General features: G+C 45.0%; 1 protein-coding gene across 5 annotated transcripts in view; it reads left to right on the plus strand.

Moving 5' to 3' along the window:
• The window catches only part of cblb (Cbl proto-oncogene B, E3 ubiquitin protein ligase), a 168,869-nt gene extending 145,328 nt beyond the window's left edge, over positions 1–23,541 (plus strand). For 3 of the 5 annotated variants that reach the window (XM_085469607.1, XM_085469608.1, XM_085469606.1), the window contains 4 exons: positions 5,433–5,546; positions 18,561–18,746; positions 18,887–18,991; positions 20,293–23,541. In XM_085469607.1, coding sequence (XP_085325733.1) covers positions 5,433–5,546; positions 18,561–18,746; positions 18,887–18,991; positions 20,293–20,546 — 659 coding nt within the window. In that variant the 3' untranslated portion in view covers positions 20,547–23,541. Of the gene's footprint in view, positions 1–5,432; positions 5,547–14,015; positions 15,135–18,560; positions 18,747–18,886; positions 18,992–20,292 lie in introns of those variants that run through there. The other 2 variants (XM_085469609.1, XM_085469611.1) reach the window with 2 other exon arrangements.
• Positions 23,542–23,776: the final 235 nt, after the last annotated feature.

Raw genomic sequence — 23,776 nt, forward strand, 5'->3', positions numbered from 1 at the left:
TTTATGGACTGATTATATCTAGCTGGAGAAATACCAAGGGCTCAGAGAAGAGCTCGAGAGGATGTGGAGGGTGAAGGTAACGGTGGTCCCCGTGGTAATCGGAGCACTAGGTGCGGTGGCTCCCAAGCTAGGCGAGTGGCTCCAGCAGATCCCGGGCATAACATCGGAGATCTCTGTCCAGAAGAGCGCAGTCCTGGGAACAGCTTAGATACTGCGCAGGACCCTCAAGCTCCCAGGCCTCTGGTAGAGGACCTGAGCTTGAAGGATAAACCGCCCGCAGGGGCGTGCTGGGTGTTTTATATATATATATATATATATATATATATATATATATATATATACACTACGGACGATACCTACAACCACGATTACCGACACTAACAAGCTGATCTACAATACGGCAGCAGTGATCAGTGAGATGCTTGGCTACAAGTTGAACAGCCACAAGGGGCAGTACCCTCCATGGAGAAGGAGGCTAGAGGGCAAGATCAAAGTAGCACGGAGGGAGGTTAGCCAACTAACGGAGTTGCAGAAAGGTGCGACAACGAAGGTGCATAAGAAATACAGCAAGCTGTCCATACCTGAGGCCTTGGAAACTGCCAAGCAAAGACTCACAGCCTTGGCCAGCCGCTTGAGGAGGTACACCAGAGAGATAGAAGGCAGGAGAATAAACCAGCTGTTCTCCACAGAACCAGCAAAGGTGTACTCTCAGTGGCAAGGGAACAATAAGAGAACAGCACCACCAAGGCTGGAGACGGAGCAATACTGGAAGAGCATATGGGAGAAGGACGCAACCCATAACGGCAATGCTCAGTGGCTAGTGGATCTGAGGGCAGACCACAGCGACCTCCCTGAACAGGGTCCAGTAACCATCACAGTGGCAGATATCCAAGAAAGGGTCTCCAGTATGAAGAGTTGGACAGCACCAGGGCCCGACATGGTTCACGCCTACTGGCTAAAGAAGCTGACTGCACTCCACGAGCGTCTGGCAGCACAAATGAACCAGCTGCTAGTTAACGAGAGACACCCGGAATGGCTAACCGAAGGTCGGACGGTCCTGATCCCCAAGGACCCCAAGAAGGGACCGGTCCCCTCCAACTACCGACCAATAACCTGCCTCAGTACTACATGGAAGCTCCTGTCAGGCATCATATCGGCTAAGATGAACAGGCACATGGGTCAATACATGAGCGGGACACAGAAAGGGATTGGCAAGAATACCAGAGGCGCAAAACACCAGCTACTGGTAGACAGAACAGTGAGCCGAGACTGCAAGACCAGACTGACCAACCTGTGCACTGCCTGGATTGATTACAAGAAGGCCTATGACTCAATGCCCCACAGCTGGATACTGGAATGCCCAGAATTGTACAAGATCAATGGGACCCTAAGAGCCTTCATCAGGAACTCAATGGGGATGTGGCGTACAACACTAGAGGCCAACTCCAAGCCCATAGCACAAGTCACCATCAAGTGTGGGATCTACCAAGGAGATGCTCTGTCCCCACTGCTGTTCTGCATAGGCCTGAACCCCCTCAGTGAGATCATTAACAAGACTGGCTACGGATACCGACTACGGAACGAAGCAGTTGTCAGCCACCTCCTGTACATGGATGACATCAAACTGTATGCCAAGAGTGAACGAGACATCGATTCACTGATCCACACTACCAGGCTATACAGTAATGACATTGGAATGTCATTCGGACTGGAGAAGTGTAGTCGGATGGTAACAAAGAGAGGGAAGGTAGTCAGAACTGAGGGGATTGAACTACCAGAAGGCAACATTGCAGACATAGAGGACAGTTACAAGTACCTGGGGATCCCGCAGGCGAATGAGAACCATGAAGAGGCCGCTAGAAAAGCTGCAACCACCAAGTACCTGCAGAGGGTCAGGCAAGTCCTGAGGAGTCAGCTGAATGGTAAGAACAAGATCCGGACCATCAACACGTACGCCCTGCCCATGATCAGGTACCCTGCTGGGATAATAGGCTGGCCAAAGGAGGAGATAGAAGCCACTGACATAAAGACAAGAAAGCTCCTTACCATGCATGGAGGGTTTCACCCCAAGTCCAGCACCCTGAGGCTGTACGCTAAGCGGAAGGAAGGGGGCCGGGGACTGGTGAGTGTCAGCACCACAGTCCAGGATGAGACAACGAACATCCAAGAATACATTGGGAAGATGGCCCCAACTGACCGAGTGCTCAGTGAATACCTCAGGCAGCAAAAACCCAAGAAAGAGGAGGGAGACGAGGAACCATCATGGAAGGACAGGCCCCTGCACGGTATGTACCACCGGCAGATAGAGGAGGTGGCTGATATCCAGAAATCCTACCAGTGGCTGGACAAAGCTGGACTGAAAGACAGCACAGAGGCACTAATCATGGCAGCACAAGAACAAGCTCTGAGCACAAGATCCATAGAGGCTGGGGTCTATCACACCAGGCAAGACCCCAGGTGCAGGCTGTGTAAAGATGCCCCAGAGACAATCCAGCACATAACAGCAGGGTGCAAGATGCTAGCAGGCAAGGCATACATGGAACGCCATAACCAAGTGGCCGGCATAGTGTACAGGAACATCTGTGCCGAGTATAACCTGGAAGTCCCGAGGTCAAAATGGGAGATGCCCCCAAGGGTGGTGGAGAATGACCGAGCTAAGATCCTGTGGGACTTCCAGATACAGACGGACAAAATGGTGGTGGCTAACCATAGTGGTGGTAGACAAACAGAAGAAGACGGCCGTAGTGATCGATGTAGCGGTTCCGAATGACAGCAATATCAGGAAGAAGGAACACGAGAAGCTGGAGAAATACCAAGGGCTCAGAGAAGAGCTCGAGAGGATGTGGAGGGTGAAGGTAACGGTGGTCCCCGTGGTAATCGGAGCACTAGGTGCGGTGACTCCCAAGCTAGGCGAGTGGCTCCAGCAGATCCCGGGAATAACATCGGAGATCTCTGTCCAGAAGAGCGCAGTCCTGGGAACAGCTAAGATACTGCGCAGGACCCTCAAGCTCCCAGGCCTCTGGTAGAGGACCCGAGCTTGAAGGATAAACCGCCCGCAGGGGCGTGCTGGGTGTTATATATATATATATATATATATATAGTTTTTAGTTTGTTTTTAGTTTTAGCTATTTTAGGGGGATATCTGTGTGTGCAGGTGACTATTACTGTGCATAATTATTAGGCAACTTAACAAGAAACAAATATATACCCATTTCAATTATTTATTTTTACCAGTGAAACCAATATAACATCTCCACATTCACAAATATACATTTCTGACATTCAAAAACAAAACAAAAACAAATCAGCGACCAATATAGCCGCCTTTCTTTGCAAGGACACTCAAAAGCCTGCCATCCATGGATTCTGTCAGTGTTTTGTTCTGTTCACCATCAACATTGCGTGCAGCAGCAACCACAGCCTCCCAGACACTGTTCAGAGAGGTGTACTGTTTTCCCTCCTTGTAAATCTCACATTTGATGATGGACCACAGGTTCTCAATGGGGTTCAGATCAGGTGAACAAGGAGGCCATGTCATTAGTTTTTCTTCTTTTATACCCTTTCTTGCCAGCCACGCTGTGGAGTACTTGGACGCGTGTGATGGAGCATTGTCCTGCATGAAAATCATGTTTGGCCAAACTGGTGGCAAGTGGCATCTTGGCAGCTGCACGCTTGACTTTTCTCAGTTCATGAGCAGTTATTTGGCGCCTTGGTTTTTCCACACGCTTCTTGCGACCCTGTTGACTATTTTGAATGAAACGCTTGATTGTTCGATGATCACGTTTCAGAAGCTTTGCAATTTTGAGACTGCTGCATCCCTCTGCAAGATATCTCACTATTTTTGACTTTTCTGAGCCTGTCAAGTCCTTCTTTTGACCCATTTTGCCAAAGGACAGGACGTTGCCTAATAATTATGCACACCTGATATAGGGTGTTGATGTCATTAGACCACACCCCTTCTCATTACAGAGATGCACATCACCTAATATGCTTAATTGGTAGTAGGCTTTCGAGCCTATACAGCTTGGAGTAAGACAACATGCATGAAGAGGATGATGTGGACAAAATACTCATTTGCCTAATAATTTTGCACTCCCTGTATATAATTTAGTGTAGTGTAATTTTAGCTTGCTTTCCAGATTGGTGTGGTCTGCTTTTTAAACAATCCCAGTATGGAAAAGAAAGAACTGACAGCTGGAGCATCTCAAAAAACAGATTTTAAAACTCACCAATGGAAAAATTAAAGGCTACAATAATTTGTATGTCGATTTGTTTATATCTATTTATAGAGCTCCATTTCATTTTAGCGAACACATTTTATCTATTGTCACATAAGATCCTGTTTGACCTGAGACATGAAAAAATAACAAACATAATGATTTACTTCCATTTTATGAAAAGTACTGATGATTGCAAGAAAATCGTAACAGCTAGGATTTATATATAACAATAACAACCATTAAATCCCACATTGTTGTGAGAGGAGAAAGACAGGATAAAAGACATGCTGTGGAAGAGAGCCAGAGATTAATAACTAGTAAGGTGTAAACACATTGTGAGAAAGGTGATTGAAGAAGAAACACTCAGTGCTGTAAGATAATTACACTTCACAAGATATCTTGGAATAAGAAAAAATATCTAGACTTTAGACAAGTGAGAAATATCTTAAAAGAAGTGTTGAGACACTCGTTCCAAGTACTTTATTAAGTCAAATAAACTCAACACTGGCCCATCAATGCTTCTTTCAGCATCACTTCTTTCTCACTTTGAGAGGACGATTATTGTGGTCACCAGTCTTTCACAAGGGTAACAACCATTCTCACTATTGATAATTTAGAATCAATCAACCAATTAACCTAACTCAGTTAAGTGCATGTCTTTGGACTGTGGAAGAGAGCCCATAGGAAGAGGCCCAAGTCAGATGGTGGAGTCAAACCCAGGACCTTCTTGCTGTGAAGTAGCAGTGTTAACCACTGCACAATTTTCTTGACTGTGTGTTAAAGTTTGAACAACAAAAGTTTAAGTGTGGGAATTATTACTAAAAATGGTTGTAAGATAACAGTGTCATCTCAAACAGTTTGTTGGTGATATGCATGTAAAGTAACAAATTTTATTATTTATAAACTAAATAAGAAACAAAAGACATTCTCAAAACAAGATTAATAATTTTATTCTTTGTGTTCTTAGTATTTCACTGAATCAGCATTCACACCAATAATAAACAAAATGACCAACAGCAATAGCATATATTGCTTTGGAACAATCCATTAACTTGCTTCATGAACAGTAAAATAAAAAATCTAGATCCTAACTAAATGACATGTCTTACCATACCTTATTCAATAAAACTTAAAAAAATATAAATTAATTTAGAAAGAAAAGATGCAATATTGTGTCAGACTGGCTGTTTGAACGTTTCTTTGCTTCCACAGGTGGATGTTCAGAATCCATCGGTGGGTTAGTCTCGGGGGCAGCACATACTACCCTCTGCCCCTTCAACATCCAAAAGACACCATCTGACTATGACTTTCTACTTCCCCAACCAGGTAGCCCTCCCTAACAGTGCATGTACCTTCTCTCACTCAGCCATAGCTTCCTGTGCATGTCAGCTGTTTCATGCTGCCTGTCCTGTCTGTGTTCCTCCTGCAGACATGACAATGCGTCTGTGCCGTTTGCTGTGCTAACTATAAGTGCCCTTTGAAAAATGTTGTATAACTCATTGTTTTTGTTCAGTAAACACAAATGATTACTATATAACACTGTACGGTTTTTACTAAGCTAACTACCTTTAATTTAGTAAACTCCCACCGTAAGGGTGTGTTTTAACTGATGAAACTGTGTCGTACTCAGGCTCGGACATCTGATTGCTGCCTTTTATAAGTTTATTCCACAACCATAAACTAACACCAGTACAGTAACCGTGCCTTTACAGAAGCCAGGTAATCAACTGAAAGACACAAAATAAAACAACCATACAACATTAACAAAGCAACACTATTAATGACAGTACAGTTTAGTAATAGTCATATTTATAGCTTTAACACGTTACTTGGTTAACAAAGAAACTCACCAGCTCGGCTTCATCAGTCATAACAGCGATATCAATGAAAAGAAGATCCGGCAGGTAGGATCTATGAGCGGCCGTTAACACGTACCATCCCAGACTTAGATAAATCACTCCGTCTTAAATAAATTTGTCATTTAAAGCAAATATGAGTCTGGCTGATAATAAATCACAACAAACAAATTGGCATGTTAGTAATATGGGAAAAACCCACACCTCCCACTTGGGCTACGTGCCACAATAACCAGTAGCAATAAACACCAATATAGAAAACAAAAAGTCTTATAACAGTGTTTTAAACAGGTTGGGCCTGGTCCCCACACCCAAGAGTCCCCAATCTGCAAGTATTTCTTGGGTACTCAGGGGGATGAACCACGTTCCTCTTGCTCCTCTACTGGCAGTAACACCACTGGCAGTTATGATTTTAACCACCTCTATTTGAACTTTACCTGACAAACGTCCCTGTGGAGAATGGTGGAATGACATGGTTCCCTGTCCTTCCTTGCCTGAGACCAGTTGATGGGACGACTACAACAAATCCTTACTTTGACATCTCGAACAACACCTAGGTGATCCGGATCTGCCTCTTCCACGCGGCCCAGCTTGAAACGACCCCTAAGTGCGTTCTGATCTGCCACCCAGACAAGGTCCCCAACAGAAACATTTCTCACCGGGGCATGCCATTTTTGCCGAACAAACAGGTGCGGCCCGGCCAACTGACTCCAGCGTCTCCAAAACTTGTCCACTTCCACCTGGACTGCACGTAGACGACTGAATGGGTAGGCAGGGAACTCAAAACCCATGTTGTCGCCCCTGGGCCCTGCCCGACCCAACAACAAAGAGTTTGGTGTCAACACATCTACAATTTCTTCCTGAATTTGAGCTCTGGCCCCGATAGGCCTCTCATTGGTGAGGTTGGCCGCCAAATAGAGGAGGGTTTGGAATTCCAGAGCAGTCAAGTTTCCCTCCTCACCAACGTTACTCAACGCCCTTTTCAACACGCGAACAGCTGCCTCTGCTGCTCCATTCCGGTGTGGGGAGTCCGCTGGACTAAACTCCCACATCCAGTCAGACCCAACTACGGCTGCCTTTCTTTGGATCTCTTCTTTGTCAATACTCGCAAGGAAATCATAGAGCTCCTTCAGCGCAGGTTTAGCTCCCACGAAATTGGTCCCCTGGTCAGACCAGAGTTTCTTGGGGTGACCCCTCAGGGCAGTAAACCGCTGGTATGCCTTCAGGAAGCCCTCAGTTGACAGATCTTCAACTATGTCTGCATGAACGGCTCTTGAGGCCATACAGCTAAAAACCACGCCCCAAACTTTCTTCTTCACTCGTCGTCTTACTGAGTCTCTGACAAAATATGGACCAAACAAGTCCAAAGTAGTGTACTCAAAAGGGGCTGCTGGCGTAGTGCGTACGGGAGGAAGATCACTCATCACCTGAGTGCATAGCTTGGCCCTGCACTTTCTGCAACTTACGCACGAATCAATCACCTTCCGTACGATCCTGGGACCTTGAACTACCCAGCCCCTCTTCCTCATCCGAAGAAGGGTGGCAGAAACACCTTCGTGGTTGACACGATGGGCGTCCTCAGCGAGCAGAGAGCTTAACCGACACTTGTAGGGGATCAAAGGGACCCCGGACCTCTCCTCCTCAACGGATTGAATCCGGCCATAGCACATCAAGAGCCCCGTTGTTTTATCCTTGCGCACAACCAGGCGGTTGAGCGTCGTCGTAGGGAAACTCACACCTGCTTGAGCGGCAAGGCATAAGTCCTGAAATGCCTCTACCCGCTCTTGAGCCGCGGGCACCGCCTCCCACTTTAATCCTAGAGCAGTCCGACCCCTGCCAGATAACCAAAAGCGCAAGGCTCTGTGGACATAAGCTATGACCCCACAGAGCTTGGCTAGAGAATTGAACCGTGAAAGATCTACTTGATTTATCAAGGCTGAACCCCAGCACTCCTTGATCCTGCAGACATTAGAAGCAACAGAAGGAGACCCCTTAGTCTCAAAAGATGTAACCTTGTTGCTGAATGGTAAGAGCTCCGGACTTACTCGGCCGCCGACCACGGCTTTGACGCTATCAAAGCCATCTGGAGTAGTCTGCGCCCTTTGCTGCGACCTTGTTAAGATGGCTGAAAAAGCCTTTCTTTGGAGTCGACTGACGACTTCTCTAGTCCCAGAGGCCACCTCTGCAGCTGACTTTATGGGCCATTCCTCTACTGGCTTGGTTAGGAACATGGGACCGGTCTGCCATGAAGAGTCCTCACCAAGCTGCTTAGGGGAACATCCTCTTGTGACCAGGTCAGCCACGTTGAACTGGCCAGGAAGCCACCACCAGTCGGTCACAGGCCCAGCCTTCTGTATCTCTCCCACTCGATTGGCAAAGAAGGTCTGGAACCCGTAACTCTCCCGTTGGATGGCACCTAACACAGTCTGACTGTCCAGAAAATGGTACCAACGATCTATTTCCAACCGACTGTACTTCAGAAAGTAACCTTTCAGGCGAGTGGCAAAAACAGCTCCACAAATCTCTGCCTTGACAGCATCTCCCTTTTGTTCGATTGGAGTCAATTTGGCCTTGGACTCCACGAGCCGGGTCTTAACCCCTCCAGATGTTTCCCAGCACAGGTAGAGGACCGCTCCGTATGAGTCACAACTTCCATCAGAGAACGTGATCCCCCAGGGTTTACCCACCCAGCCGGATGGTGTAATACTCCTGGGAAAGGTGATGGTACTCAGCCGCGCGTACTCCTCAAAGAGCTTGATCGCTCTCCCACGTAGTTCACTAGACAGCGGCTTATCCCACGTATCCTTAGTCAGTATCCCGGCCTCCTGAAAGGCTCTTCTGACAAGAATAACACCTTTCTGCTTCAGGGGCATCGCCAGACCAAGGGGGTCATAGAGCCCTGCTACCTGACTTAGAAGCATACGGCAGGTGAGGGGATTTGGCGTCTTCTCCCCTATGTTCTCTTCAGCGAGGTCTACTTGAGTACGCATCTTTTTCTTTCTTGCGGAGAAGTTAATAGCCACCATGAGGAAGAGCTTGTCTTCTTCCATGAGATAACCCACACCCAAGGCCTTGTTGTCCTCGGTCCGCAGCTGGTTGGGCAACATGATGGTTTCTGGTTCGGCAGGAACAGCACCTTGCCTCCCACTAAAGCCAGACCGCACCCAAGGTTTGAGGTAAAACCCACCATGCTTGAGAATGGTTTCAACCCCCTCAAGGATCTCGCTCAGTCTCTCAGGGTCGTTGTGGGACACAAGGATGTCATCCACGTAAGTATCCTCTTCAATGACACGTCTTTCTTCCACTCTGTTGACAAACTGTGGCAGAAGGGCAGTCTCTCGCATGGCAACCTGAGCGATACAACCTGCAGGCTTGTCACCCATGTTCACACGCACCACAGCATAATCCTTGATGTCCTCCTCCAGGGAATGCCTGCACAAGAAGCGGTGAACGTGCACCTCTTGATCCTCCAGCCATACAGAGTTATACATTTTGGAGACATCCCCTATTGCTGCATGCTCTCCCTCCCAGAAATGGAGCAGCACTGCCCTAATGGGATTCAGGACATCTGGGCCTTTCATCAAGATGCTGTTCAAACTAACACCTCTGTACACCTGGCTGCTGTCCCAAACGAGCCTCACTGGCGTGGTGTTGGAGTGTGGGTTGGGCGCCATCAAATGGTTTATCCACCACACGGCTCCTTTCCACTCGTCCAACACCGTCCGGGAAAGCTGGATAGCGGCCCCCCTAGCCAGCATGTCACACACCTGCTTAGCATAAGCTGCCTTCCATAATGGATCTTTCTCGAGGCGCTTTTCTGACTTCAGGAAAGTCGCCTCCACAGCTTTGCGGTTGTTAGGTAGGGTCGCAGGGTCCTCTTTCCAGGGATATTTAGCATCCCAATGGGGCTTGTCACTATGATTGTCACTCAGCTTGAAGGTTAGACCCCCTCTGATGATCTCCAACTCTCTTTCATCAGCAAGTGACATTTCTTTCCCTCCAGGGGCGCACTTCCCGCAGCGGCACCCGCCACACATGGGATCACAGGCGGCACCAATACTGTCCCACTGCAGCCATTTGATGATCTCAGTGTTGGATGTAGCCGTGGTACCGACTTCTACGCTGTTCTTTGGTTTTGGGCAGCAGTTATGGAGGGCCACAACTCTCTGAGACTCCGCCCTCATGGAGCATGCCAAATGGGTCGATGAGAGTCGTGCAGTCACCTCCACATCTTCAAACAGATCTGGGTGTGCGCCACTGATGGTTTTCCCCAACGGACCATCCCACAGAACCAAGTCACCGCACCTCATCATTCTCTGGGGGGCTAGACGACCCTCCCGGGTGCTGATGAGTAGCTCAATCTTTTCCGGGCGGATCAGTTCCCCGGGTTCGACGGAGCCTGGGAAAAACTTATCCAGGCGCTCCGAGTCCACGACGTGACCCACATTGGCAATCTCTTCTAATTCATAGCAAACCATCTCATGGAGTCGCCATGTTCCCTTCTTTGTGGCTACTTTTATGCTCACCAGGTATCTCTTTGTCTCTACTTTTGCCTCCATGCCACCAACACCATGAACAACTAAGGTGATTGGTTCACCAGGCAGACCAAGCCTCTCCGCTGCCTCGTGGGTGATATAATTCGTGTCAGAGGCTAAATCGATGAGTGCTCCAATCCAGTCTCCCCTCTTGGTGGTGACGTCCAACAACATCATGAGGACCGGGAGCTCCTTCAGACAACTCTCATCTTCCGAGCCTCTGCCAGCCCACAACTTTGAAGTTACTTTGTTTGTGCAAGCCCTTCGAACAGCCTCCAGCTGCTCCGGGGACAGACCTAGGCCAGCAAACACAGCCTCTTGCTCTTCCGTCGGGCCTCGGGGTTCTCTCCTTTTATCCCCTTTTGTCCCTTGCCTAGCTGCATCTTTCCTGATCCGATGAGGCATCACCCCTTCTGCATCCTTCATTACGACACAGAAAGTTTTTACTACAAGGGTCATCACTCCCATGGGAGTCCAGACACCTGGGACACACTTTTGTCTTTTTCACGTAAACTCTCCGCTCTGACGGGTTGGCCTTTTTAAATGCCTTACAGCGGTATAAGCGCCCTGTGTGACCCTCTTCGCCACACAAACAGCAAGGATTCTGTGACAGCTCACCTCTCGTCTCACTCGCAGTAGCCTTGGTGAACGAACGTCTCTCCATCCTCCGATCAGGTCTCTCTTTTGGTTTCTCGCGGGGGCTCGGATCGGCTGCCCTGGCAGTATTAGACTGTCTGATGGATTGCAACTGCTCCAGTTGCACCAGAACTGTCTTCTGATCTTTCAGGAACTGCCATAGCTTATCAAACCGGTTCTGTAGACTGACATCATTGACAGGATCACATCGGTACAAAAGCCACCTTTCTTTCATACTGTCCGGCAGCTTACTCTCAAGTGACCGGATCACTAACTGATTTTTTATGGCATCTTCACAACCTAGGTCTATTAAGTCCAACAGCGCCCTCTCTACAGTTTGGATCAACTGTAAAACCTCTCTGGGTTTGTTGTTGCGCACGCCCGGTAACTCCTGTAGCTCAAGTACAATGTCATCTGCTATCTGTGATACGTCACCATAACAGTCCTCTAAAACTCGGAAAACCTCACTCGCTGTACGGCAGTGAGACAGCCTAAGTTCACATTTTACTGGATCAGCAATACTGTCCATCAGGTGGAAGAGCCTGCACTCCGGGGAACCTGTGGGTTCCGCCAACGCTTGGAGGGTCCCCCAGTTACTCTTCCAGCGCCAGTAGCTTCTCCTGTCCCCAAAGAACTTTGGTAGGCTCAGGGGTGCGAGTGCGATCCTTGTTCCGAGTGATCCTTGAGAGACGGTAGACGTGCTCTGTCCTACCCCAGCGCCATTGGGTCTCACACCATGCACTCCTCGAAGCTGCTGTGGCGTGCCTGAGGGGCCAGGGTTAAACACAGGACTCCCCAGACCCTGGGATAGTGGTCCCTGTGGTGGCGCTTGAAGGGCTGCAATGGAAGGACTTGTAGTTCGTGCTCCATCGGGGCCACCTTCATCAATAACCTGGTTACTACTGCCCACTGCGGCACTTTGGCATGCAGCAGGGTGCACGTCAGCATCTAGCGCACCACTGGCACGCGTTGGGCCATCATCTCCACCGGTCGCAGCGGGCCCACTGGGCTTGCTAGTGCTGGTCGTCACTCCACCGTCAGTGCCACCTTCATCACTGCCTTCACCTTCACTGCTAGTCCTGCTCCTGAGGTCGCCACACCCAGATCTCCTTCTCCCATCTAGGGTGGTAGCCAGCACCACCATAGCCACTCTCCTCCTTTCCTTGAGCTCTTTGAGACAAGCTCGCATAACGTTCACTTCTTTCTCTGGAACATAACGATCCCACTTATGCACAAACTCACTCAGAGCTTCCTCTCTGCCTTCCACAGCAGGGAGCATTGAATCAAACTGATCCTGTTTTATTTGACCCGTTTTGAGCGCTTCCACCTGGCTAATCGCATCTTTTAGGTCAACTCTTAGACTGTCAAACTGACCTGATGCACAACGAGACCATGACGCTTCCTTTAGCTTCATTTCTGTGGTCTGGTATTTTGAGCGGCAGTCCTGTAGCTTCTTCTCCACTCCAGCTATTTCTGCTGCAAGCCCACTTGCATCTTCTTCTTCCATAGCAGCAATGTAATCAAAACTGCTATCACAAACCTCACTATAACTGTCTTTGAGTGTCCTACTTTCAGACATGAGGTCATGTTCAGTCAGAATGTCAATGTTAAAGGCAATGGAATTGGCTTTCCTAGTAAAAACTGCTTGCGCAGAGGACCGCCTTTTCTTTAATTCTTCTCGGCATGCCATACTGACTTTTTTGTTCGTTTTTACCGGCGTTATTCCTATGCCCTCAGCAAAGATGGCGGCGACCCACTTCCGGTCGCTTAGCGGCTAGTAACTGAATTAAAAGTTCGTTTTCGGCGGCTGGCTTATCCTATGCCAGTGCCCTATTAGTTCCAGCAAAGAAATCCACACACAGTCTCTCACGTACGAGGTGTTAAGGTTCAAAATTGAGGAAGGAGAGTACAAACCACCCATGGTCCAGAAGCTCTTGGTCAAACAATGATTTTAATGACTACACACGTGTGGGAAGACACTCTGTACGCAGACAGCAAGTAGTCTTCAACTTAATCAAAGCATGAACAGATATTTTATAGCATCAGGGTTTGATTTACTGACGCCCCTTCATGCGTCACAGATACATTTTATACATAGATCAGATCAACACCACAATGACTTTTAACCCAGAAGATCATCTTCTATTTTCATGGCTGGTACTTTCCGTTCTTGTCTTAAAGTGAATTGTTCCTCTTTCTTGCCGAGACAACGAGGACGGTTCCTCTTTTACCGAGACATGACTAATCTCTCCTCTAAATAAATCTAACTCATGTGTGTGTGTGTTGACCTCACATGCTCTTTGTGTCACCTCTTCACCTGTTGCACTTCTGACCTTTCACTAGACCAGAGGCTCACTGAGACTATGTGTATGTCTTCTACTAAATAAATGTTTTAACCAAGAACCTCTACTAAAACCTTAATATGAAATGACCTGATATATAAGTGTTTTGTAAGCATGTATTGCAATTCCTTCTATGTTCTAGTTTTCCCTCAGCATGTATCACCTGAACAGTCACGTCAGTGAAGCTTAAGACCTTTAAAGAACCTGAACATCAACTCAAATAAGCACAGATATGCATTGTGTACACAATAGTTATAACTGCATCTGAAATACAAAATTAACATCATCATAAACATCTTAAGGCCATCTTAAAGCTATCTGTTACATTGTTAAAGCAATGATCATACTGCAGATTATATTATTAATGCAATGGTAATAATGATGATTATTTAACAATAGCAGTAAAATAATTTCCCTGCTCCACAGAGGGCTTGACGGTGTTTTGAGAACGAAGTCACATCGATCGGCCGTGACGATCGGCCGGGCTCCGTCTAATTGCTGGATTCTCCGTAGTCGACACAGACCCTCCTGCACTTCTCCGTCGCGGGGGGTGGCTAAGTGTTGATTACTTTACGGTTTTTACTAAGCTAACTACCTTTAATTTAGTAAACTCCCACCGTAAGGGTGTGTTTTAACTGATGAAACTGTGTCGTACTCAGGCTCGGACATCTGATTGCTGCCTTTTATAAGTTTATTCCACAACCATAAACTAACACCAGTACAGTAACCGTGCCTTTACAGAAGCCAGGTAATCAACTGAAAGACACAAAATAAAACAACCATACAACATTAACAAAGCAACACTATTAATGACAGTACAGTTTAGTAATAGTCATATTTATAGCTTTAACACGTTACTTGGTTAACAAAGAAACTCACCAGCTCGGCTTCATCAGTCATAACAGCGATATCAATGAAAAGAAGATCCGGCAGGTAGGATCTATGAGCGGCCGTTAACACGTACCATCCCAGACTTAGATAAATCACTCCGTCTTAAATAAATTTGTCATTTAAAGCAAATATGAGTCTGGCTGATAATAAATCACAACAAACAAATTGGCATGTTAGTAATATGGGAAAAACCCACAAACACGATATTTAATTACACAATTTTATTCTGTGAAGTTAAGTGTGGTACCCTAATTATTGGAGCCAATTTAATAAGCTCCCTGCTATGGTATGATCTGATTATGAGCAGGAAGCATGTGTATGTCTTTGTGTCATGAATGGATGGGTATGTGTGAGTGAGTGAATGGCCTGGGTGTGTGTGTGTGGGCACGGCTGGGCACAGCCCAGTGTTTGAAGCTCGCTGTCCCTTTGGGACATTGCTGCAGTTCCCCAGGATGTGGCCCTGCCTTTGGTTCCAGGGCGTGTGGCTGGATGTTCGGGCGTGGTTGTTGATCTGCTTCATTGGGGGTAGCTTCTTTGGCGTGGGGGTGGTTCTCCGGAGCCTGGGGCCCTGGGGGTGTAGTGACCAGCCTCTGGTGGAGCTGGCGTATTTTGACTTCTCAAGTGACAAAGACACATACACTGAAACGAACACACACGCACAATATCTATAAAAAAAAATACAGTGGGGCAAAAAAGTATTTAGTCAGCCACCGATTGTGCAAGTTCCCCCACCTAAAATGATGACAGAGGTCAGTAATTTGCACCAGAGGTACACTTCAACTGTGAGAGACAGAATGTGAAAAAAAAATCCATGAATTCACATGGTAGGATTTGTAAAGAATTTATTCGTAAATTAGGGTGGAAAATAAGTATTTGGTCACCTCAAACAAGGAAAATCTCTGGCTCTCACAGACCTGTAACGTCTTCTGTAAGAAGCTTTTCTGTCCCCCACTCGTTACCTGTATGAATGGCACCTGTTTGAACTCATCATCTGTATAAAAGACACCTGTCCACAGCCTCAAACAGTCAGACTCCAAACTCCGCCATGGCCAAGACCAAAGAGCTTTTGAAGGACACCAGGAAAAGTATTGTAGACCTGCACCAGACTGGGAAGAGTGAATCTACAATAGGCAAGCAGCTTGGTGTGAAAAAATCAACTGTGGGAGCAATCATCAGAAAATGGAAGACATACAAGACCACTGATAATCTCCCTCGATCTGGGGCTCCACGCAAGATCTCATCCCGTGGGGTCAAAATGATCATGAGAACGGTGAGCAAAGATCTCAGAACCACACGGGGGGACCTGGTGAATGACCTGCAGAGAGCTGGGACCAAAGTAACAAAGGTCACCATCAGTAACACACTACAACGGCAGGGAATCAAATCCCGCAGTGCCACACGTGTTCCGCTGCTGAAGCCAGTGCATGTCCAGGCCCGTCTGAAGTTTGCCAGAGAGCACATGGATGATACAGCAGAGGATTGGGTGAATGTCATGTGGTCAGATGAAACCAAAGTAGAACTTTTTGGTATAAACTCAACTCGTCGTGTTTGGAGGAAGAAGAATACTGAGTTGCATCCCAAGAACAACATACCTACTGTGAAGCATGGGGGTGGAAACATCATGCTATGGGGCTGTTTTTCTGCCAAGGGGACAGGACGACTGATCCGTGTTAAGGACAGAATGAATGGGGCCATGTATCGTGAGATTTTGAGCCAAAACCTCCTTCCATCAGTGAGAACTTTGAAGATGAAACGAGGCTGGGTCTTCCAACATGACAATGATCCAAAACACACCGCCTGGGCAACAAAGGAGTGGCTCCGTAAGAAGCATTTGAAAGTCCTGGAGTGGCCTAGCCAGTCTCCAGACCTCAACCCCATAGAAAATCTGTGGCGGGAGTTGAAAGTCCGTGTTGCTCGGCGACAGCCCCAAAACATCACTGCTCTCGAGAAGATCTGCATGGAGGAATGGGCCAAAATACCAGCTACTGTGTGTGCAAACCTGGTAAAGACCTATAGTAAACGTTTGACCTCTGTTATTGCCAACAAAGGTTATGTTACAAAGTATTGAGTTGTATTTTTGTTATTGACCAAATACTTATTTTCCACCCTGATTTACGAATAAATTCTTTACAAATCCTACCATGTGGATTCATGGATTTTTTTTTTCACATTCTGTCTCTCACAGTTGAAGTGTACCTCTGGTGCAAATTACTGACCTCTGTCATCATTTTAGGTGGGGGAACTTGCACAATCGGTGGCTGACTAAATACTTTTTTTGCCCCACTGTATGATGAAACCTTTGGACTATGTCTTCCTTACAACCCTCACATTTCCACTCGCCCCTGCGGGTGAGCTGTCCTTCAAGATCAGGTCCTCTACCAGAGGCCTGGAAGCTTGAGGGTCCTGCGCAGTATCTAAGCTGCTCCTAGGACTGCGCTCTTCTGGACAGAGATCTCCAATGTTATGTATGTTCCCGGGATCTGCTGGAGCCACTCGCCTAGCTTGGGAGTCACTGCACCTAGTGCTCCGATTACCACTGGGACCACCGTCACCTTCACCCTCCACATCTTCCCGAGCTCTTCTCAGAGCCCTTGGTATTTCTCAAGCTTCTTGTGTTCCTTCTTCCTGATGTTGCTGTCATTCGGGACCGCTACATCGATCACTATGGCCGTCTTCTTCTGTTTACCACCACTATGTCCGGTTGGTTAGCCACCACCATTTTGTCTGTCTGTATTTGGAAGTCCCACAGGATCTTAGCTCGGACATTCTTCGCCCTTGGGGGCCTCTTCCATTTTGACCTTGGGACGTCCAGGTTATACTCAGCACAGATGTTCTTGTACACTATGCTGGTCACCTGGTTATGCCGTTCCATGTATGCCTTGGCTGCTAGTATCTTGCACCCTGCTGTTATACATACATGTATATATATCTATATCTATATCCATCTATCTATCTATCTATCTATCTATCTATCTATCTATCTATCTATCTATCTATACATATATATATATATATATATATATATATATATATATATATATATATACACTCAACAAAAATATAAACGCAACACCTTTGTTACTGCTCCCATTCCCCATGGGATGGACGTAGAGACCTAAAATTCATTCCAGATACACAATATAACCATCCCTCCCAAACAGTGGTCACAAATCAGTCCAAATGTGTGGTAGTGGGCACATCTGCTATATTGAGATAATCCATCCCACCTCACAGGTGTGCCACATCAGGATGCTGATCTGACATCATGAGTAGTGCACAGGTGTACCTCAGACTGCCCACAACAAAAGGCCACCCTGGAATGTGCAGTTTTGTCTCACAGCAAAATGCCACAGATGCCACAAGCAATGAGGGAGCGTGCAATTGGCATGCTGACAGCAGGAATGTCAACCAGATCTGTCGCCCGTGCATTGAATGTTCATTTCTCAACCATAAGCCGTCTCCACAGGCGTTCATGCTTTTTTAATTTGTCATTTATTAAAATTATAAATATATATTTTAACTCAAAAGTACAGTTTTTAAATGTAATGTTGCTGAAACAACAAAGTAATAAAAAAATTAATCTATCTGATGGAGAAATCACTCATCTTTGGAAAAGAGAGTTTATTACCTGATATGTTTAATATGCTGCTGAGAATATAGCCCAGAAGAAGCGTATAGTATAGCTTTTATTTTGGAAAGAGCCATTTCTCTGTAATAAACTCTGAAATTTCATGTTCAGGCATTTTACTTTAACTGTGATGATGTCATTCCAGAACTCCAACATATGGTCCTCATTTGAATACTCAGATATATCTGACTGATTATAATCATTTTTGTATATTTGATGTCTTAGCACCACCTCAGGGTGTAGAAGAGTCACACATTCATGCCGATTTCAGCCTTTTTGTACTTTCTTTCCCAGTCCTCCAAGCATGCCTTTAGTATGTAATCCGTAGGACTGCACATAGTTTAGAATTCTTAGTCAGCTACCTCCTCATAGAATAAGTAGATACTGTCAATCAGGACCAAGCAAAAAACCCCAAAACAGAACTCTAGCATCTGGCTTGTGTTCCCTTACAGTATTTGAAGACACCTTAAACAGCTGCCCTCCATCCCAGCCTCCTCCTCCTCCTCCACCTGTGAGACACAGCTTTACTGAGCCGCCCTCATCACCCTCATCCTGTAACTCTTCCATGTCATCCAACTCTGTTATCACTCAACTACACATGCCCCCCTCTGGACACGAGCATGTCCTGTTAACTCCAGGTAAAGTTTTTCTTTTAAAAACAAGCTAAATAAATCGTTTTAGGGCATTATATTTCTCAATGTAATAAGTGTTAAACTTATTATTTACAACATTGCTTTGCTCGTGTTGGCTTGTGTGCCTGACTTTCTCTGTTGTCCAGACTCAGTTTTTGGAATGGTGAACAGTGCTGCTCCCTCGCATCCAGCCAAAAGGCAAACGGACAATGTGAAAAGCTCCAGAGGCATCCTGGAGTACAACCATCCAGGTACAACCTCTCACTAAAGAGACCATCCTGTCTCTTTAGTGAGTGTTCACTGAGCTCATGGGCAATTAGTAATACTGAAAACATATGTAAGTAGTATTAAAGTTGTTAAATTGTAGATAAAGTCACAGAGGCAGAACCCTGTGCTGGGCAAGCTGGATCCGTGGATTCGTGCAGTTGATGGTAAACTCCATGACTAAGCAACAGGGGATCTTAATATAGTGCTCGGTCAGTGTATAAATGACTGCATGTTTTATAGGTTTCAAACTTTTCATGTTGGGAGTGGAAGATCATTTTTTTTAGATCTAGATGCCTTTGAAATTGTGCAGAACCAAAAATTTCTCCTTTGGTTAACCAAAGGAGAAATTTTTGGTTAAAAGGTTCAAAGAAGAAAAGGTGTTTTTCATGTGTTGACTCGAGAAATCTCATCAACATGGATTCTTCTTTATGTCCCTAGCAACTTTTCAATGAAGACAGCAAGACGGCTTTTGTACAAATAGGCTTGATTCCTTTCAGTCAGAGGAGTAGAAATAGGGCTGCTCGATTATGGCAAAAATGATAATCACGATTATTTTCACTGAAATTTAGATCTCGATTATTTGACAATATTTATTTAACAATAACAATGTATTGAATAATGGCTTAAAAGATTGTCAAAAAATAATATAAAATAGTGTGCAAATACTGATAACAGTGCAAATGTTTGCAATATAAAAAAGAAATGAAAAATGTAAACATCTATGTTTAGTGAACTTTGCAGTGTTGCTCTGTGGTGCAGCTACGACACCGTAGCAAAGTTTACACACTATGTCTACTTGATCCACGTCTGACTCCACGAACCCATAATGTTTCCACACCACTGAAGATTTTTTTTTTACCTCTCTTTTCAACCAACGGCAGTCACTCTCCTCTCCAAATAACTTCTGCTTAGCTTTCCGAGCTTCCCTCGGGTCCTCTTACTTGTTGTGACGCGTGTTCGAAATGCAGAGAGGTGCGCTCAATTTGCCACACGGAGCAATGCGAGAGTAAAGCACGAGGGAGGTGCTAATAATCAGCTCAATAATTTTTAATGATCGTTGAAAGCCCAGATCGTAATTTAGATTAAAATTCGATTAATTGAGCAGCCCTAAGTAGAAAGGCAGTGGAACATCTAGGCGATTTCTACATGATTAGAATCTCATGACTTCATGAAAAATGTCTGAAATCTGAAGGTGCAGGAAAAAGATCAGTACGCTGATAAGCAGTGTTTAGTTTTCTCCTTCCCAAGTTTTCCACTGACATCATTTCTCTCCTCTTCCTCCAAGTATCACTGGACTGTTTGCAGGCACCAGCGAGGCCACCCAAGCCATATCCGAGGAAGATTCCTCCAGAAATACAACCAGAAAAACCACACAGCCTGGAGCTGGAGAGTGAAGATGCAAAGATAGCTAAACTGATGGGCGAGGGTTTCGCTTTTGACGATGTGAAGCGAGCACTGATGATTGCTCAGTACAAAGTGGATGTGGCCCGAAACATCCTGCGAGAATTTGCCTTAGTGGCCCCCAGACTCAACCTCTAGTCCTAACAGAGTGTGAAAGTGGAGCACAGCGATGAAGCCGTGCCTCTAAAAAGGGCTTCTTTATTCTCTTTGTTCTCAGAAATTTAGGGGAAAATAGTGAGGGAAAGAAACAGAAATATTTCAAGGGAGACTTAGTTTTTTGTTGCCAAACAGAGATGACACGCATAACAAAGTGGCTAAAACCAAATCACTGCAGAGCACAGAGAATCAAAAAAGGGAAAGATATGGATGTGAATGATTAAACCTGTGAAAAAAGAAGAGGCTTGTTATGTTTACAGTGAACTTTGCCAGTGCTGGCCTCTGGATTTAATTCTTCTGTGTGTCTGGGTGCGTAGACCAGATCATGCTACTGCTGCTACTGTCGTATCACATTACTCAGATCTGAAAGATTCTTATAATAGCAAAACAGTTTCAGCTGCACGTTGTCAGAGGGTCAGTTTTCATAACCAGTGGGGTGAGCCTTTCTCCAAGATGTTTCTTCTCTAGCTGCTTTCCACCCTCTCCTCTATTTAGTGCCTTCTGTTTTACTTCCTCCTCCTCTTCCCGTATGTATTTTTCAGAATACTCCATTTTTTGCCCAGATTTTGACATAGTAATTGTCAAATTATGCTCCTAATTATGCGAGGAGCATAATTAGCGAGGAGCTAATTATGCTCCTCGCTTCTGTTCCTACACCGGGGGATGTTTATTATTATGTTTTTCATTTTTGGGCAGCAAGCCTAGGAATGTATTTGTTCTCCATAAGTGACCTTTACCTTTTTTCATTCCCTCAGGCCTAGTTTTTTTCTTTAAGTGATGCTGTGTTTAATGTTTGTGGATGTTTGATTTGTCTGTGTCTAAAGTCAAGTTTAAAGAAATGACAGGAATGGGTGCAGTTCCATAAAACATACATATCTGTTAGATCTTAAGAGATGAGACGATCCACAGCCACCTGTCTCCCACTGCTCACACTGAAAATGTTCACATGATGGAGGAAGCACTCTCAGCCTGATTTTGAGAGAGTGTGACTTGATAGCTTGCACGTGAACACAATGGAGAAGAACAAAATACTGCACAGGTTTCAAAACGCAAGACCAATTATATGCACGGTCATTGTAATGTTAAAAACCCTTACCTCACAATATGGCATCTGCTACAGGAAAAAAAGCATAAAAACTTGTAGCAGTTTGTGAAGCACATGGTGCTTCACAAACTGCTACAACAACTTCAGTGTTAATCAACCAAAACAACCACAGGTTAAAGCCTAAACCAAGAAAAGACACAATAGTGTCATAATAAAGAAACTTATCATGGGATGCCCCTCGGCGCCCTGAGGCTAACTAAGCGGTGTTTCAGGGTTTCTTTATCACAAAGAAAAGTTTAAAGCCTAATCTTGAAAGTGCAGTGCCTGTCTCCTAAATCCAAACTGGATGATCTGCTGCCCATTCTGTTTTTCAAAAGTTACAATTTTAGCCAAACACATGGGGTTGCATATTAAAAGATATCTGGTGTAAAACTCAAATCAAACATCTTGTGCTTCCTAACGTGGTGATCCCTTTGTGATAAGGGAGCAGCTGAAGACAGCTTTTATACAGAGTATGCAGACCATAAAATCGAAATTGTATGGTCTGCAGTGACCTTTCCCTTCAGGGGGACTAGTTGAACCTAACAATTCCACATATTCACAGAATCCACTGTAGGAGTTGGGTGTTAATATTTGTGTCTTTAATATGTCAAATATCTGAAATTCCATGATAATTTCACCTCATAATTTGAGACTGTGATAAAATTTTACTTTCCAAAGTAATTTTTGAGATTTCCTGAACAATTTCTTTGAAGAAAACAAGCTCTCAGGTGATGTGACACGTTGTAAATCGTTTATCTAGGTGATTTCTGTTCTTTAAGACCTATTTTGATATTTTTCTGTAATTGCTTTCATGCATTTGTCAAACCTGCGGATTTGTTGACATCGTGTCTTATCATATGAACAATTTATCCTTTGTTCGGAGTTTTTAAGTCAGTAAATCAAGACTCCTTAGTACAAAAACAAACAACCGAGGGCAAAAAGTTGAACTGTCCTTAGATTAAATACTGTCGTATTTATACGTTTAATCTTTGCTTGCATAGCATTCGCAGACAGCATGCTGCCTAGATTAAACTAGGTCCTATTTTCCTGTTTTCACTTCCACATTCCAATTTTATGGTCATTCACTGTTAGACTATCAAAATAATCAGAGTTGATAAGTGATAGTGTTTCATTGTTTGTTTATTTTTCACAGAGCCCACTCTGATTGAGGCTCCTCCCTTTTCAAATGGAAATAAAATGGTTCAGTCAAAACTTTGTTATACCGTAAATACAAGAAAATTATATTCACAAATCTACTAACACAGCTCACTGGCTTTGTGTGTTAGTCTTTAAATGGTCCAGTTGTATTTATAGTGTGAGTGTGATCCCCAGCATGAAGGCATTTTTTTACTTGAGTATTTAGTTCATATTTTGGAACAAGCCAAGGTTTTTAACAGGCTTCTCCATGATAAAGTTCAAGAGACTCACATAGCTACCAGATTAACATGCAAAAATGTGAATGTGGCTCTACCCCAGCCTAGTTCATGTATTAATGGAGACAGGGAGTTTACACATATCTGGAACCACAACACTGATATTCCACATTCTGATATGCCATTTAGTGGCATTCCCCCTTAACTCGATGGTTTGCTTTTGCAGTGGTTCTTTTGTATAGCAACCATCTTTCCTAAGCTCAGTATTGTCCATTCTGTTGGACACCCTTGTGATGGGCTTAAATAACCTTTGGTTGCAAAGGGCAATTTTAATGTTCTGAATTCATTGACATATCATTAATATGTCAATGAATTCAGTGAAAGTGCTCTAGTGAAGGAAATGTATTGATAATATGTCATGCATAATGTGCAGTGTATGTTTATATTTATGTTATTCATGCTTGATTGGTTGATTTTTTTTAAAATCAATAATAAACAGTCACAGTTACCTATTAAATGGTTTGTGTTCATGTATGCCAAGGTTATTAACCCTAAATCTGATGTGTGCATGCCCTTTCACAGCCCTTTTCTGACAGCTTGTGTTTAAAATACACTCTTTCAGCCAGTGGCTTCTAGTGAACATGCAACAGTAAAAACAAAGGTATCCATCCTCTTGCGCTTATTCAAGTCAGGCTCGTGGGGCTGGAGGCTCTCCCAACTACTATAGAGCAACAAAGCTATATCATCAGTAA

This window comes from Copadichromis virginalis, linkage group LG10 (genome assembly GCF_057382275.1).
Source record: "Copadichromis virginalis isolate Kocher_CV1m ecotype Utaka linkage group LG10, C_Virginalis_male_GT1.1, whole genome shotgun sequence".
Lineage (NCBI taxonomy): Eukaryota > Metazoa > Chordata > Actinopteri > Cichliformes > Cichlidae > Copadichromis > Copadichromis virginalis.